General features: G+C 27.7%; 1 protein-coding gene across 4 annotated transcripts in view; it reads left to right on the top strand.

Annotated features, from left to right (window-relative positions):
• The window catches only part of LOC113555917 (syntaxin-binding protein 5), a 137,298-nt gene that overhangs the window by 54,118 nt on the left and 65,174 nt on the right, over nucleotides 1–18,006 (top strand). For all 4 annotated transcript variants that reach the window (XM_026960537.1, XM_026960536.1, XM_026960538.1 and 1 more), the window contains exons 3-4: nucleotides 7,875–8,057; nucleotides 8,667–8,801. In XM_026960537.1, coding sequence (XP_026816338.1) covers nucleotides 7,875–8,057; nucleotides 8,667–8,801 — 318 coding nt within the window. The remainder of the gene's footprint in view (nucleotides 1–7,874; nucleotides 8,058–8,666; nucleotides 8,802–18,006) is intronic.

The following is an 18,006-nucleotide window of genomic DNA, read 5'->3' as shown; positions in this document are numbered from 1 at the left end:
TTAGTAAATATTTATTAAAGGTTCTAATAAAGTTTTTATTACTTAGTTTAGGTTAGGTTAGGGTAGGTATATTTGATAGGCAAAAATAATGTACTACAAAGGAGTAAAATAATTCTGCTCGTTGTGTATGCCAAGTAATTTATGTTTATCGACAACATTTTTTTTTTTATATAGACAACCACAATTATATAATAAATATATATTTACATATATTTAACGAATGTTGTAATGGCCAGAAACAACCTACATGCGTCGTCATCATCATTATGAAAAGTATTTTCTTTTATCTTATCAAAAGGATATTTAGTCAAAGGGATTCAAGTTTCATTCTCTATAATTAGACCAAAGTACCAAAACTTGGTTTACCTTTAGTTTAGTTTCAAAGATGTAATACACTAGTCAAATGTTGTTGCTTTAAAATGAGTTCAGATAGTAATCATGGCGTTGACGTTAAAAATATTTCATATGATACCTACATATTACAATTATTTATTTGAATATTTTTAATTAATATACAAATACGATATAATTTTATGTTTTGATCCACTGAATTAGTGGTGCTATTATGATTAAGCTGTTGGATTGACGATTATTATCAAACTTAATTTTTATCAAATTGAATATAGTTTATATTTTATAAGTTAATGTTTAAATTATTGAGACTGAAAAACTTTGAATATACCGATTATATAATTATGTATTTAAAAAGAGCGAGTCTTAAAACTAAATTTAAATGATAACATTTCAAGTATTATTTATTTAAATGTAATATCTATCTTTATGGAAATCTTTAACTGAAAACCAAACGAATTGAATTTAAAATATTACATTTTAGATTCTAAACAAAGCTATTGCATTCATTATGGCATGTTATTTCTTACTTGGAATATAATGTATCTGTAATATTTTTATTCCATTATATCAAATATTATTGAATGTTTGCGTGGGTACATCTCATATATTGAAACCTATGGATATTTAATTTTTTTCGAAAGCATTTTATAGTGTGTTTTTATTTAAGTAATGTAAGAGTTATAAGCGTTGTATCCTTTTTTCAAGTATAATAATATTATATCCATCGCAAAATTGATTTATGTATTTAAAATGTATGTAAGTTGATTATATAAATCAATTTTGCATAATAATAAACGACTACTGGTCTGAACGTTATTTTTTCGGGTACTTGTTTTATGAAATCCTTACATAGTACCTATCAATATAGTTAAAATTTAACATATTTTAGTGTTCATGATACTAATATATTAAAGTTTTATTTTAAAATTCCAATACTCTTGTAATTATATTTGAGGTCAAACTATTTATTAAAATCAATAATTCTTGCGGGCAAGGTGTTTATATAACCTGTAGAGTTAATTTCCTCAAAACAGTAGTCAAGTATAAAAATTTATGTATTTTTAAAAAAAATATTTTTTTTCTCATTTATTTTGGAACATTCCTTTTATAGACTACAACACTTCTATTTATTTCAGTACTAAAGTTTTATTTCAAAATATTCAGACTATTCATGTTTTCAAGTTTATTTTTTCCGTGCTTTTACCAAAAAAAAAAAATAATTATAATAAAGAAAAAAGAATGAGCTATTTCCGAGTTTTTGCATAAGTCATAAAATGAGTGTTAAAAGTATATATTCTAAAAACAAAAATAGTAAGCTACAATTTAAATATTACAACAATTTAAATGATATATTTATAACTTTTCTTTTTTATGATAAAAAATTGCTTTTTCTTTCAAAATATCCTCATATTTAGAAATATGAAACTATTTTATACGTATTTTAAATATTATTATAAATGTAGTATATTTTAATCAGTTTATATACACATAAAGCATGCTAAAATAGTTTTAAAAGTTATATGGCCCAACAAAAGTGTTGAAATGTGAAAATTCGTGTATTCCTAAGCTTTAGTTAACATCGAACAAAAAGTTAATTTATTTTATGAAGGTTTTTTATTTTTGGTACATTTGTGTAGTATTAATTATTTTAGTATTAGTTCGGATATATTTTATCCTAAAATAAAAGTATGTAGTTGAACTTAGCACAGTTAATTTACTATTTGTAATACTGTTTCAGAACATTTCAATTTGTTATTTGTATTGACTTTGTTAAGAGATAAATAAATTAGTATTCACTAAATATATTGATCAATTCTTATTTTTTATACCCAACCACGTATGATGCTAATATTTTACAGATATTTGTTTTTTATTTTACTTTGGTTATTTAAAATATACATATATATATATGTATTTAACGGTTCCTTTTTTCAATAAATCTTACATTTGTTTTAGATTTCTATTCGCCATGTATGCATACAATCTACAATGTAAGCCCGTTATGCCATCCAGGATTTTGTTGGCCATAGTTACTTATACCATTGTTGGTTTTATGAAATGTATTATTTAACAATATCGTACTACTGTTGGTTTCGTTGTCTTTGAAAAATACGTCATTTTATTTGCTATTGACATAAATTAAATAAATCGCATATAAGTACTATCGTATATTGCTCCTATCTACATAATATTATATTATTATATTTATTTGTGTATATGTTTATCGTCACATGATATTATCACGTTTTATAATGATGTACGTAGTCCATTTTAATAAATTGCTATTTTTAACATATTGAATGTAAATAATATGCTACAAGATATTAATTATTGGTTACACTTCATTGTATTTTCATAAATAATATCCAGGAACTATAAAATAGAAACCAAGAAGTTGTCAGGCTTGTGTGGTTCATATATTTCTCGTATTTTCATTTATTTTTAATAATAAAGAAAATCAATATTATATCTTATTTATATTTAGGAATTTAATGTATAATCAATTTAATTAAAAAATGTTATTTCTAAAATATAAAAATAGGAAAAGGCGTACCTAATTAAATTATTAATATACAGATGTTCCAAAATCCAATTTAAATTATCATAGTTATTGAAAAATTTGAATAATCAAAAGCTAGGAAGAGTTTTATAGGTTATTAGTAGCATTAAGTTGTTACAATTTCTAAAAATATTTAATGTAACCCTCATTATTGCACGTCACACATCTAATCAATAATAAAATTCCATATAAAGCTATTGAAGCTTGTCGGCTATAATCAAGTTGATGAATTTTGTAAAGTGAATTTTCAGTTTATCAATAGCTCACAGAGGGGGGAGGTCTATATTATAGATATGTCTAACTGTGCAAAATCTTTTATATAGGTACACCAGAAGAAACAAATCATGGACTAAAGTTATGAGAATAGGGTGGCTTCTGGCCCAAGACAGAATTCTTAGATAAATATATATATATATATATATATATTTATATATGTAGGTATGAATATTAGAATTTATATCACTTAGATATTTCCCGTGTAAGTAATGAAGGTCACATTAAACATTTGTTAACATTGTAATAAAAACATAATGTGACTTCTAAATTTATCATAATTTGTAATTACTCCAATCTTACAATAAATATATTTTTTTTTTAATAAGATAAATTATTTTTAATATTCTATAGCATTAATTGATTAGAAATTGATATTTGCTTTAGAATATTTTTTCATTGTGTTCATATTTAAAATTGTATTTGGAATATTATTTCAAATTTTTAAATTTATTTAAATAATAATTTGAACATCACCAAACATACAACCCTATAATATTTATAATACTTACTAACACGTTTCTTTTGTTAATATTATTATTTATACTACAATTTTAGGGTATTTAATCTGATATGATAGTAATTTTGAAGGGTTTAATCATAAATAAAATATTTCTTCTTTGTTTTTATTTACTATACAGTATTAATTTATTATTAGCTATTAGTACAACAACCAAAGCAAATATGAATAAAAATAAATAGTTTTTTTTTGAGATATAATATCGAAATGATTTTGACATTGACCCATTTCTTTTTGTTATACCCTAGTTATTAATATTGCCTTACGCAATTGTTGTATATCGGTAAATATTAAAACGGCTTGTGTCAACATTTCAGAACTTCATATTAGCACATTTCCAAATATATTTAAACTAGATATTTAATTGCATATTATTATTATTATCATTACAGACTTATTTATTTATTTATAATTTTGAATAAAACAAAATATGCAAATTTATATTTTTTAGTTGAAACCTTTTTTATTATCATATATTCACAAAACTTTTACATGAATTTAAGTTTTAATTGAATCTTTAAAATTATTTATTCAAAAAGTTTATTAAAAATAAAATAATATGCATAATTTTTTTTTTTAATTTATAAATTTATAATTAACTATCGTTATTCAAGTTTTTAGTAATTGTTGCTCATTTGAGTATATTAATAACTTAATGTAAATTAAAAACATGCCTTTTAAATATGTAAATATGTATTCTATAATGTAGTTCTTGCGTCTACTATAAGCAGAATAAAAGTAAATTACATTTGCCTCATATACGTATGGTTATACTCAGTATCAAATTTATAATAAAACTGTGTTTTTTATTAAAAAAAAAAAGTTTTATTATCTTGATAATAATTTTAAATTACTGATTGTTAAAAATAAAATTGTTGTTTGTAGGCAAAAATCATGCAAAAGCTTTTTTTTTACTATTGTTGATTTTACGCTTCGACGTTGTTTTTATGTCTTTTAGAGTAATAAATAATAATTGATTAATATAAATTAATAAAATAAATATATCATAATAATAACTGTTTCAGTGATAATAATTGTAACAATAATATTAATTTATTATGTTGTTCGGTTTGTAAATGTTACCAATAGGTATATATACATTATTGTACGGTTATCAGTGGTTCTAAGTTTTAAATTCATAATTAACATGAAAAAATCAATTGCCCATTTTCATCTTACGTGGGTTTTGTTGTTATAAATTAGCTATAGTTTTAATATAGTATCGTAATTCGTGGAGTGTTTCTCTATGTATGTTATATATTATACAAAGCATTGAAAATATAACAGCATTGCACTTAATAGACTGATTGTTTTTTTATATTTATAATTACGAAAGCTATTATAATAATAACACCATTAGTAGACATTTATGATGTTATTTCATTCGCCATGAATCCTACTCTTCGGCCTTTATTGGTCAACAGTAGAGTATTCCATAATAATAATATGCAGTACCTATATATATTTATATATATATATGCATAATATTAAAAATATGAAATTGTTGGTTTGGTATGTACAGATCTATTGAACTCGTATTTCCAAATCATCTCTAAATAATAGCTAGACGCGATCAATTCAACCAAATTCTAATGTAGACACGTAACATATTGCCTATATATGTTAAATAACAAAACGTCAAGTACGGTGAATAGATCGATGCTTGTATGTAATATAATATTCAACCATGATTCTCCGAAGATGTGACATATATTATCACGGTACCATGGTATAAAATAATATGGTATTATTATAACTTTTTATTATTTATGGTGATAACTATATGGACTATTATCGGTCGCGAATAATTCGCCAAACGATTACACTTATTATACAGGAGAGACTAGGCAGGTGGGTCGATGGTGATGGAAAAACATCTGAACTTGACTATTACTGAACCGATGGTGCACAGTGGATCGCGCTGGATCGGTGTCAGGCGGCGAGTAGCTTGCTAATATTTACTGTACGTTAAATAAATAATCGACTATAATCCAAAATAAAAAATAAAAATACACATCGTCACGATGTAACTATAAGCCCATGTAAATTCCTTGGCTGTGTGCAGCAGCAGCAGCGTAGTTCAGTCTACATATTATGTACTCTACACGTGTAATTTGTTCTAACGGCGTTATTATAGTGTTGTATTAACTGTTGTAGTGTTGTAGGTAGGTACTCAATGTAAAACGAAATGGTGAAATGAAACTGATTGTGTGTGTATATATATATATAGCCTAGTAGGTACTGAACAAATAAATAACACATAAATAAAAAACACATCTGTATCTGATATCGTTCAATCGTTTTGTTGCTCTGCGCACATTTCTCATTATATTATATTATATCATACCATACTACACGCAATATCGATTCGTTTACGCTCGCAATGACCTGGGGGTTAATTTCTATTTGAATCTGAAAGTCCACCGCGCACGCGAATCAAATCATGTATTATATTAAGCGCTGTAATTATAGAAGTCAAAACGAAGTTTTCATCTTAAAATACAGTTCAAATCCCAGAATAGTCACAATACATATTATTTATCAATTACGCGTGGTTAAAAAATTTATATCACTCAACTGTGGTTAGCTGGTCATCCAGTATAACAACCACGTCGATTTTAGATTTTTACGTCACTGGTTTAATTTTCAACGTGCCCAGGTGCCATCGAATTTCGTGATTAAATAACGTGTTTGGGCTGGTTATATTTCACTTGTCACCGCACCCGGTACGCCGTCGACTGCGCAACGATTTGTGATAGAATTAGTTATTTATAGGTGTGGTTCGGACACCTATGTCATAATAAATATGAAAAATCCACGAGGAAATCCGACATGGATACAATTACACATAATGTATCTAGTGCAAAGTAAACGTGTAGCGACAATATAACATATGACTGGTACATTATATATATATTTATATAGTGTATACGCCACTATAAATATTTATGTATTATAAGGATATTTATATTATTATATTAGTTCAGCAGCTGGATGATCCTTTGACCGCGTATACGATATTGTGATACGTTGCGTATTATACATTATTATGTACAATAATATCATCATCGGTATAATGATCTGCGCGTTGGCTACTATAATATACAGCACGCGGGATGAGCCGCGTTTCGAACCGAATCCATTAGAGGAGACGCTCACTGAGAAGTTTTTATATAATATTATACTCAGCCTCGCCCTCACCACCCCCACACGCAGACACACACTTATCGCCAATACTTTTTTCTTCCTCGAACACCACTCTCATGTGGTCCATATATTATACTTAACCGTATACTTATATATATATATATATATATATATACATGTTATATAGTGTGTGTGGCATTCAAACGAAAAAAATGAGCGTTTTGAATTTAAACGTTTCCGACACTAGAAGCTCACTATTTCAATAGAAAAATACCGGAAGAATTTACAATACTATAAGTGCATTGTGCATGTAAGTTCTTTTATTGTAGTGCTAGAACAAAACAAAAATATACGTATAATATTTTGAATAATTGCGTAAACCGATAATGTTATAATGTATATTTTGAGTGCTTGAATTCATTATATACCTACTCAACACTCGCTGTGTTTAATATACATAATAATAGTTATTTATTTTTAGTGATAGTCGTACGGATTTATGTGTTATATTATTTGTGAGAAATATTTATGACAATTGTCGTACGATACAAATTGATTTAAAATGTTTGTAAAACTATCAGTATACTTGACGTGATCATTATAATATTCTACTCTAATCAACTATTGTATGCGTCTAACGGGGAATTTAAAAAACACCGTGGTGATGTGTATGAATTAATCAGATAGATGTTTCGTCCTAATGTCGTTCGACATCCGAAGTTTAATATTCAAATTATATGTTCGTTGCAGTATTATAAAATTATGTCGATTTGGTTTTTTCATAACATTTAATAATGTAATGAGATTCACGAAGACGGAACAATTCGTTTGTAAAATATTTAATTAATATAATATTATGTTGTGTTCGGTGTTTAAAATTAATTTTCAGCATATTTTCTGGAAATTCACCGTGAATTATGTTGCGTTGATTCATTTAAATATAATCATCATGTTTTTGTTGTACTGCTATTGTTCTTGTTATATTCACCTACGATTTTCCTTAATGAGAATATAATACAGAATTGGAAGACCTGGAGTAGATGCACAGGTTAGACACGAATTAGAGGCGGCCGTTGTTCAGGTGGAGTTTCTGATGAACGAAGGAGCATTGATCACGGTAACCGCTGACGATAGTTTACACCTATGGAATTTCAGACAAAAAAGAGCTGACGTTGTTCACAGTTTAAAATTTCAACGAGAAAGGTAAGGAATACTGCAAGATCTTAAAAAATAATTTTAGTACACTATTTGTTTGTCTATGAATCAATAAGTACATAATGTTTATTTAGCTTAAGATATCTATTATACTACTTAAATTTTTTCAACTAATCGTCAACTATATAAATGTTGAAATTAATTACATTATTGAGTCTATGTTTAAATTAAATGATATTGTTTATTTAAAAAAAATAATTTAATAAAAAGTCATTATATATAAATTTAATTTATTAAGATCTAATTTTAGAAACCTAAATAATATTCACCGATTAGATATATACCTAGTTTTTCATTGCTAAATACTATGTTTTAAATTATAAAACTAAACTTTATTATGTAAATATTAATAAAGTATATCGTTCTTATTACCTACTATTTCCATTTCTAAGTAGGTCACAGTAGCAATTACTGCAATATATCAAATCATAAACTAAGTTCGCTCCAAGAAGTTATACTATATCCACATATATAAAGCATACAACACTATATTATATACAGAATTGTGATTTTATTTACTTACAGTCAAAATCAATTCCAATTGTATTATTTTATGTAAATACTATGTACATAGTGTAAATCTTATTTTTTTTTTAGAATTACAGTTATACACCTTCCACTCCGTAGCAAGTGGCTGTACGTGGGTTCGGAAAGGGGAAATGTACATTTCGTCAACGTTGAGACGTTTACCCTTTCTGGCTACATAATAAATTGGAATAAAGCCATTGAAGTGTAAGTATAACAATATTTATATGAAAAATTATTCCAAAATACCATTGCCGTAGTTAGCCTCGAACCTTGTTGGCGGTACGTACATTTTTATTTATAACGGCGCCCTGATCGCTGCTGGATACCTAGTGGTGGTGGTTCCATTACTACAATCCATTACTATATCACTCGGTAAATAATCATAAATAATAATAAAAATATCGTCTGTGAAATATATACGTATATTATGTTCTACTACTACTACTTTTAATAAATACCCTAGAAATAAACCAGTGATACAATAAATTGTGCTTAGCACTGAATTTCTGTACAACACTTAAATGTCCATTAGAGCTTTTCTTCTGTTACTGGTACTGCTATACACACGACATGCTAGTTAAGAGAATATGCATTTACTTGTCTAAGACGTGTCATGTAGACTCGCAAAGGACGTATTATTGTATACGGTATAAGCTCAAACTTTGTCTACATACATATTTATATATAAATGTGAAGGTGCATCTGGATAATAAAGTTTTTTATGTTCTTCTTACAAGTATAACGTTAGGTTAGGTTTGTTTTAATGATATACGTATAGCAAGTTACCTATGGTATGTACGGAATTGGCAGTTGTTTCTAGTTAGCGCTCTAGTGAACCGTAATAAGTATATTTTTACGAACAGTTATTCAAGAATTTCCCCCTTTGTTCGCATCTTTTGTGCAGAGCAAGATCAACTTTAAAGTTTTTTATGTCAACGAGGAGAACGCGTATTTCATTTTTTTACGTTAACATTACGTAGTATAGGTATGTGTTTAAGTATTAATAACAATTTTATAGCAAAGATAATAGTGTAGCTGTTTTTTCTCTATTTTTATTTTTTTGGTTAACACTATAAAATGTTGACAACTTATGAAATATATTGTCATAACGCATACCTTAAGCACACAACTTATTCAATGTACCGCGGAATGTACAATAGTTGCTATATATTCCGTATGTATGTATGTATGTATGTATGTATGTATGTATGTATGTATGTATGTATGTATGTATATATGTATGCATGTATATGTGTATGTATATGTGTATGTGTATGTGTGTGCATGTGCGTGTAGCGTGTCTATGTATATTTGTACATATGATAAAATATATTATATCAAAGTAATATCGACAGCGATGATTACAATAACACAAAACGTACAATTTAATACGACTATACATTTTTCAATATATATACCACGGTTTAGAAGATTTAACGAGCCCAGTGGTATTTGACGAGACTAAGAATAAAAACAGCCGAGTTATTGACTAGAAAAATACACGTCATAATAGCCATTTTTCTGAATGGTAAGTTATTTTTTTAAAAATAGGTTTCTTTATAATTTCACTATTGAGTCGTAAACCCGTTTAGGGGTTCTTTTTTGTACAGCCTGATCGTAAAAGTTAATACTTCATTCTCATTCCCCAGTGAAATAGTCGACAGTTTATGTTACATACGACATAATATAACGATAATACTGTGACTTGAGCCGTTTTTATTGTTGAATTTATAAATAAATTATGAGTACAAAATAATAAATAAGACCAGTGAGACACGGTGCCATATTTGCAAAACTATTTTGATCATTGTGTATTGAAATTGGTAGTCATTAATCAGTAAAAATTATAGAAACTCTTTTTTTTCACCATAGGATTGTTAAATGTTTTTTGTATACTGCTTGGACATATTATTTAAGATACGTTATCCCTTAGTAAATATATAAGTCAAACAATATCATATAAATTGTTATTTTATTTGTTATAATTTTTTATCCTAATTTCAATATTTGTGCACCTTGCTGCTAAATACTTTTAGTTATATCAGTACCACTATGCGGAAATTGAATTTCTTAGGTGTGTAAATGTTGAAATTTTAAAATAAATGTTTTACAATGAAAAACAAAACATTTTCTTCAATTTTTAGTATTCATAATATAATATGTATTAAATATAATATTATAATAAAAGTTAATCAAAATATGTAAGAAAATACATTTCATAACTTAAGATTTGAAATTAATCTGATTTACTATTAATATGGTTTTTCTCGTAAGGTTTACACGGTGGTAAAATATAATTTTGAACATTTTAAAAATTTAATTTAAATCACTAATTTACGTATTATTATTGATCTGATTTCAGTATTACTCAATCCGCCCTACAAAAAAAAAAAAAAAATAATCAAAATAGGTATTTAAATTGTTTTAAAAAAGCTTTTACAAATATGTTCCCGTATATAGTATATAGTTATTATATTTATGGTATAATTAACAAAATACAAATGGTTATTTTTTTTATAGTTTATTGTTTTGTGGATGAAGTATAGAAGAACATTAACCCTTTTATATTAATTTTGCTTCTTATGTACTATTATTATTATCATTCCATAGTCAAGTCATAAGCATTAAGAGGCTTATCAAGAAAATCTGCTATCTGGGTTATTTATCATCATATTGTAATATATATATATTACGTGAAATCAAGTTATTTCAAAACTATTCAAGTCTCTGACTCTGAGGGTGGTAGCAATATAGTTTGGGCAATATTGTTCGTGTAATTAAAGTCGTAATTCATTAAACCTATTTCCCGCACATTGCCGCGTCCTCACCCTCCTGCACACGTTTCACTATACAACACGCGTCCATCAGTTACCACCTTAAAAATCTCTGGTCGACTGGACCAGTTATATTATTGTTTCATCGTGTAACGTCACTCCCACATCAATCTTCATTATTGTTCGTACCACGTTGGCCAATTAATAATTTTCCTATTGGATCATAATTTTATATATATATATATATATATAATATTACCCTTCTCTTCAATTTATCTCTCGTTAAGCCCATTCTATGACATACAACACTATATAATATACTTTAGGCATATAGTGTTTGTAAGTTTAACCTTAATATTTTGATGATACTCTTATCAACAGCTATGTATATATTTATATGTCTGTATTTAATTTATATAGAGAAGATATCCACAAATCATACGCTTATATGTAAAATTAAATTTCTATAATTCATAGATCTTTCATCGAGCTTGTTTTATATCGTGTTGGTGGTTGTATAGGTGGTGTAGTTGGAAGGAATAATGAAAAAGTAAAAGTATGGAATATTATATAGGTATACGCATAGTTATTAGATATTTTTATCCAATGATTAAATTTTACTAAAAAGTTCATAACGTAAACTCAAATAATTATACATGAAGTTATTTTATTGAGAGCAATGATAAAAGTCGAACGACTAATAATTTTTTTTTAATGTCATTCAATAATTATTAATTATGTTGTCTATTGTCGAAAATACATTATAAATTAATCCTTTATTTATACAGATCATTTGGAGAAAATTTGCTCTAGGCTACGAATTCTAAGAATATGTTTCTATGTGTTTTATATTTGTAACTTATCTTATGTGTAACGTGGATAAAAGCTAAATAATTTGACCGAATATAATATATTACATCTTGTAAGAATTTCATATTTTAATTTTTGTCTTTTAAATTCTGACATTGTGATAATAACGAGGATTTTACGGAGTTTTCAAAGATAATATTTTTAAACAATAGTGTTAAATATGTGTAGTAGGATTATAAACAAAAAAGTTGAATTAAAAATCATTAACGAGCCAAGGAAAGTAAACAAAGTCAATTAAAAAATGTTAACTTCATTTTTAATAATTTCAGTCGAAACTACGTTTTTATCTTTATTTTTTCACATCAAATTGCACAATACACATAGCCTAGCACATTACTGACACAAAAACCTTATTACCTACAGTAGGGTACAAACATGCCAGATTTAAATAATGAACATTATTACTTAAAGTACTCGTCTTTTTAAAATCTCCCGCGATCGCGATACAGAAGTTATTCTCCATGAGAATACGGACGTACGTAGGTATCATCTTAAAGATAACCAGCACCGCCGGAAAAGTGTTATTGTGAAGCTGCTGTTATGTGCATTATTGTCCCCAGCAAGATGACTTTTGTAACCTAATTTTGTCCAGAGTCATCCCGCGGGACAGGATTGCCTGTTGTTTTTTATCTCTTACGTAGAGGACCGTATATATATATATATATATATATATATATATATGGCCGAAACTACCGTCTGCCGCGAAAAGGCCAATCAAAATACGGCCGATAGAAATGTCCTTCACTCGTATTTTTTTTTCAATTTCTTTGATTATGTAGTCAGTCGCAATAAGTCTTATACCAAATAAATTGAAATGAATACGTTAACAAACAGAAATAATAATAATAATTCAAATATATAATAGCTGTATACACATTCAATAAGTCATTATTATCTGTTTATTTATTTATTCTATGTCTATTATGTATCGAATTTCATATTTTTTGAAAGTATATATTTAGATAGAATTCTATATCGTATATACTTTACACGTATATATTTTGATAAAAGGTCACGGCTAAAACTTACATTTCTGTAACAACGAATGTGTAAATATCGATTATTTTCTTATCAACTCATATGATTATCATAATTGATAAAATATAGTGTAGGTGTATGACTGCCATAGAATTTATACTAATCGAATTTATACGGGACATCTGTGCGGATGCGGGTGGATGGTACGGTCTTTCCTAACTGTGATAGTACCACAGATATATATATACTTAACTAGATAGCCAACAATGTACTTGGCTATGCAACCAAATTTGAATCCTGCCGCCATATGCAGTTTGGGCAATGTTTACAAATTTATGTTATCAATTCTCATGATAACACTAATAAATAAAATAAACCAAATGCCGCCAAACTTAAAATTTTAATCTTTAACGTTTAGTTTATCCATTCAGCCGTCGTGTCGTGTTTTTTTTATTTAGAGAACTTGAGTTTTGTATTATATTATATATTAGAATATTTTTATACTTATATACTTTTTTGATTCATTCACATTATGGTGTTCCACATTTCACAAATTTACGTTACTGAATAATAGTACTTGAGTATTATGAAATATTAGTATTAGAAAAATAAGCGCCTATTGCCCTTTTATCATTACGCATTTTACGTTATTTATTTATTTATTTTATTGCATTAAAATAGCTAAATTTTTAATTATTAACGATTGTAGATCAATTCTATGTTAGCACTCATTTCGTTTCAGTTACTATCACTTTATCACATATCATTATATTGATAGCAGATTGTAAACATTGCCCAACCTATATATGGTGGATGACTTCATTTATTAAAAGTAGTCTGCTATCTAGCTTAGTATATATATATCTGTGAATAGTACGCGGTGTGAGTATTGATAAGACGCACCGTTACAATGATTGTACAATCCCATGGTTCTTGTGCGCATGTGCAGTGTACATGTACTACCTTGATCAACGCCCTCACGTGTGGACGTCGGAACTACTACCATGTACCGTCTATTAGTATAAGGTCTTTGATGACTGCACTATTCAAAGTAGATGGATGATATGACTGGTAATATTTTTTATATATAATAATATTTCACATTTATTAAAAATAAAAAGCAAAATTTTTGACATTTTATATCTTTGCTTTGGCACATTAAAATAAAAAACCGTCACGAAAAAATGTCCACGAAAAGCGTTACGTAATTGCCATGGATACTACGGTTGCTATGGATACCACGGTTATCATGGAGACCCTGGGTTAGGTGTATATATATATCAGCGTCAACACATGTTGTGGATATGGATTCGGAAGAGTTTCGTAAGTTTGTTTTCGATACTCCTTTCTCGTCGCACACAACTGTCGAGGAAAAGTATGAAAAATTCATACGTACCAATGGGTCGAACGACGAGATGAATGTCGAACCAATTATCAAAGGGAAACCAACGCATATGTCGTATAGGTAGGAAAATAAAGACATAAAATGTCTCCCTTAACATGGATTCGTATGCGTTATGATTGTTCATTAGATTTCATCCCGGCCACTCGGTTGCAGTATAATAATACGTTATGTCAAATGTTTGATGAAAAAAAAGCGATGACCAATTGATTCGACAATATCGATTCCAGAAGTCCTGTAGGTAGAATTTTAAAATAACTTTTTATAAAATATTTATGGTTAATATTTCCATTTTCTTTTTCACGGTTTGCCAATTGCCAACCACTGATATTTCCTATGAGTTATGACCTAATGATAAAATTATAATTAATTTTTTTTTATCTTTACGCATTTTAAAATCTGAATTATTTGCCACTAAGTTAGCAGTCTTATCAAGTATAATTAAAAAAAATTTTGACTTATTAAGTATACATACACACACTCACAAATATACAAATGTATATATTACGGGCAAAGAAAACTTTCGGGCAATGCTGACATTACCGGTTATTATGGTATTGTCAATTATAATGGGCAATGTAGGTAAAACTATACATTGCCCGGGCTATATAGAATTATTAAATTTCCCAATCTAGGTGGAGCAATTTAAACCAAAAGTTTTTTTTATATACTTAATTATAAACGTTACTTATCGTATTAATTAATTTATTACTTGAATATGATTACCTAAACTTACTATTTATTTCTATAATTAGTATTGGAATGAGACTTTGAGTTTCATTTTTTCCCTGCTGCCTTACATTTACATTTTTTATTTAAATATTTTCGAGTACAAATTACTTACGTCTATCATAACTCTTTCCTTCTAAATTTGAATATTTCCTTAAAGTTTACATTGGCCGATAGTCTACTTAGCCAGTATATATTTATATGTATTGTTGATTTCAATTATGGTTTTAGTGCCACCAGTATTAGGGTATAGCGATAATTTCATACCGCCACATCATGCAGTGAGTAAGTATAAAAAAAAAATTAAAATTAAAATATTTTTAAAATGATCCGGTTTTTTTTATTATTATTTAAATACACAGAAAAAAATTTTGCTCGCATTTTCTAATAATACCATATACAATTTATAATATTATTATTATAATAAAAGAAATATTTAATAAACGAGTATTCTGATTCAATCAGTTCCTGGGGACAATAATATTTATTGAGAGATAACTACATCTACCAATTTTATTTTAAATTTGGTCCATTTTGTTACAAATGTATTTTAGGTTGTTATTTAATTTTTGAGAGAAAATAATTTGAAAATTATCAAAATTAGGAATGTTTTTCAAAATAAATTGTTGCAGTTTGCTCTCCGTGTATATTATTATAGATATTACTTAAATTAGGTAGGTACCTATAACATGGACACATTTTAAACTACAGTTGTAGTTCAAAAGCCATATTATCTGTATTTAGTATTTACTGTAAATGTTTGTTGTACCTACACATATTTATATATTCATATGTAGTACTTATTAAATTATTTAATATTGATAATACGTGTAATACCGTTATCTTGTTTCTAAACTTTTTAGACGCCCGGTATAATATTATAATGTTGCTTATAAAGTTATGTGTAACTCTCAAAATTGAATTGATTAAACAATAGCATCGACAGTCAATACGCATATTTATAGAAATTCAATATATCTAGATAGGTACTGATTCGTAACATTTATATATTCAAAAAATCAAAACCAATTCAAAAGTTTTAATATCTCGCCGTTAGTTTTAATAGTATAACCTACTTATAAGTACTTATTATACATAGCAAAAATAATTAATAAATAAAATTTGAAGTTTATAATTTTTATCTCAAAAATGCTTTATATAATATGCGCAATATGCCTAACTGTTGACAGTCTGTGTATCTTTCGTAACATATTATTTATAAATACTTAGGAGAAAGGAGGGATGTTGATCGCACTACATACAGGGCACAACGTTTCTGTGTCGTTCGCCAGTGCGAAATTGTTCACGATGCCATTTGTCTTTCACCCAATTACTCATTCCCATCCACAATGATCACTCGTGTCTCGTACTCCGCAGGCCGCATTCCTCCGGAACTGCGTTACTTGTTTTTTTTTCTTTCCAGACTTGTGTGAGAAATGATGGTTTGATAACACAGCGGGACGGATGGATTTCATTATTTATTCTGTCATGTATGAGAACAAAAAAAAAGAAAAAAATATATAAAAGAAAAAAGAAACCATACGGTCGTTTTGTGCTTGGGGATGGACTTCCATTTATTTTTTTTTACCCCTCAGTAGTGTTTTTTTTCCGGCAAAAGAGGTTTTCTTTATGGACGTATAGTTTTTGTGTTTGTCTCTTTCTCACTGCCTACTTTCTCTTTTTTACACACTCTTCAACACTGCTCACCGTCTCTATTTTAGTTGAGAAAAAACCCTATTTATTTTTTATTATTATTATTATTATTATTATTGTGCCGAGGTTTCGTCATTTCGATTTATGTTCTTTGTTTGTTTGTCATAACGATTGCCGACAAAACATTGTGAGAAATGACTATTTCATGTAATATGTGAGTGGATTTAATAGATTTCGATTTTTGTCTCACATAAAATGACCAATATAGATTGCGTCAAACAGTTTTCGTCCAAACAAACAACAACGATGAGTTTAAAACCCTAACTGCTTTTGATAATAGTGACGACAGTGTTATTATTATTAAACTCATTACTTTAATGTACAAGTGTTGAACGGAATAGGTAGCAGTGGCGGCTCGTGTGTATGTGCACAAGTGCACGTGCACTACCTACCTAAACTCAAGAAAAATTGAAAACAAATCATAATAATACAACTAAGTACCTGTAATGTAATAAGAATTATTTTCAAAATATAAAAATATAAATTCAGAGTATTATGAAAATAATAATATTATAATATTATGTATTTATGTTTAATATTTGGATTGGGTTATTTCGACTGCTAAATGGCTGTCCGCGACGGAACGGTATCGGCGTGTATTATTATAGTAGTGCAGTTGTGCACACAATCATTGTGCACATTTGTACAGTGTAAAAATTGAAGCAAGTCGATACACGCAGCCCGCGTTGTAATGGAGTTGGTGTGCACATTTGTTTGTGTGCACATAACCAATTAAATTATTTTCAGCGAATTATTTTCGACGTCGCCGCGTCGCTGAGCGTCGGCATCGGCATTATTATGTTATTATAGTTTATTTTTACTCTCATTAATTTATTATATTATTTCGATTATCAGCTGATAATATTAGCTAGTCGATCATTATCGGAAATTCAAAACATTATTAATCGTGACCATCGTGTTTCTGTTTATTATCGACGACCGA

Source organism: Rhopalosiphum maidis, chromosome 4, assembly GCF_003676215.2.
Source record: "Rhopalosiphum maidis isolate BTI-1 chromosome 4, ASM367621v3, whole genome shotgun sequence".
Lineage (NCBI taxonomy): Eukaryota > Metazoa > Arthropoda > Insecta > Hemiptera > Aphididae > Rhopalosiphum > Rhopalosiphum maidis.
The sequence above is the reverse complement of the archived record's forward strand: the minus strand, read 5'-3'. Positions and strand labels throughout refer to the sequence as shown.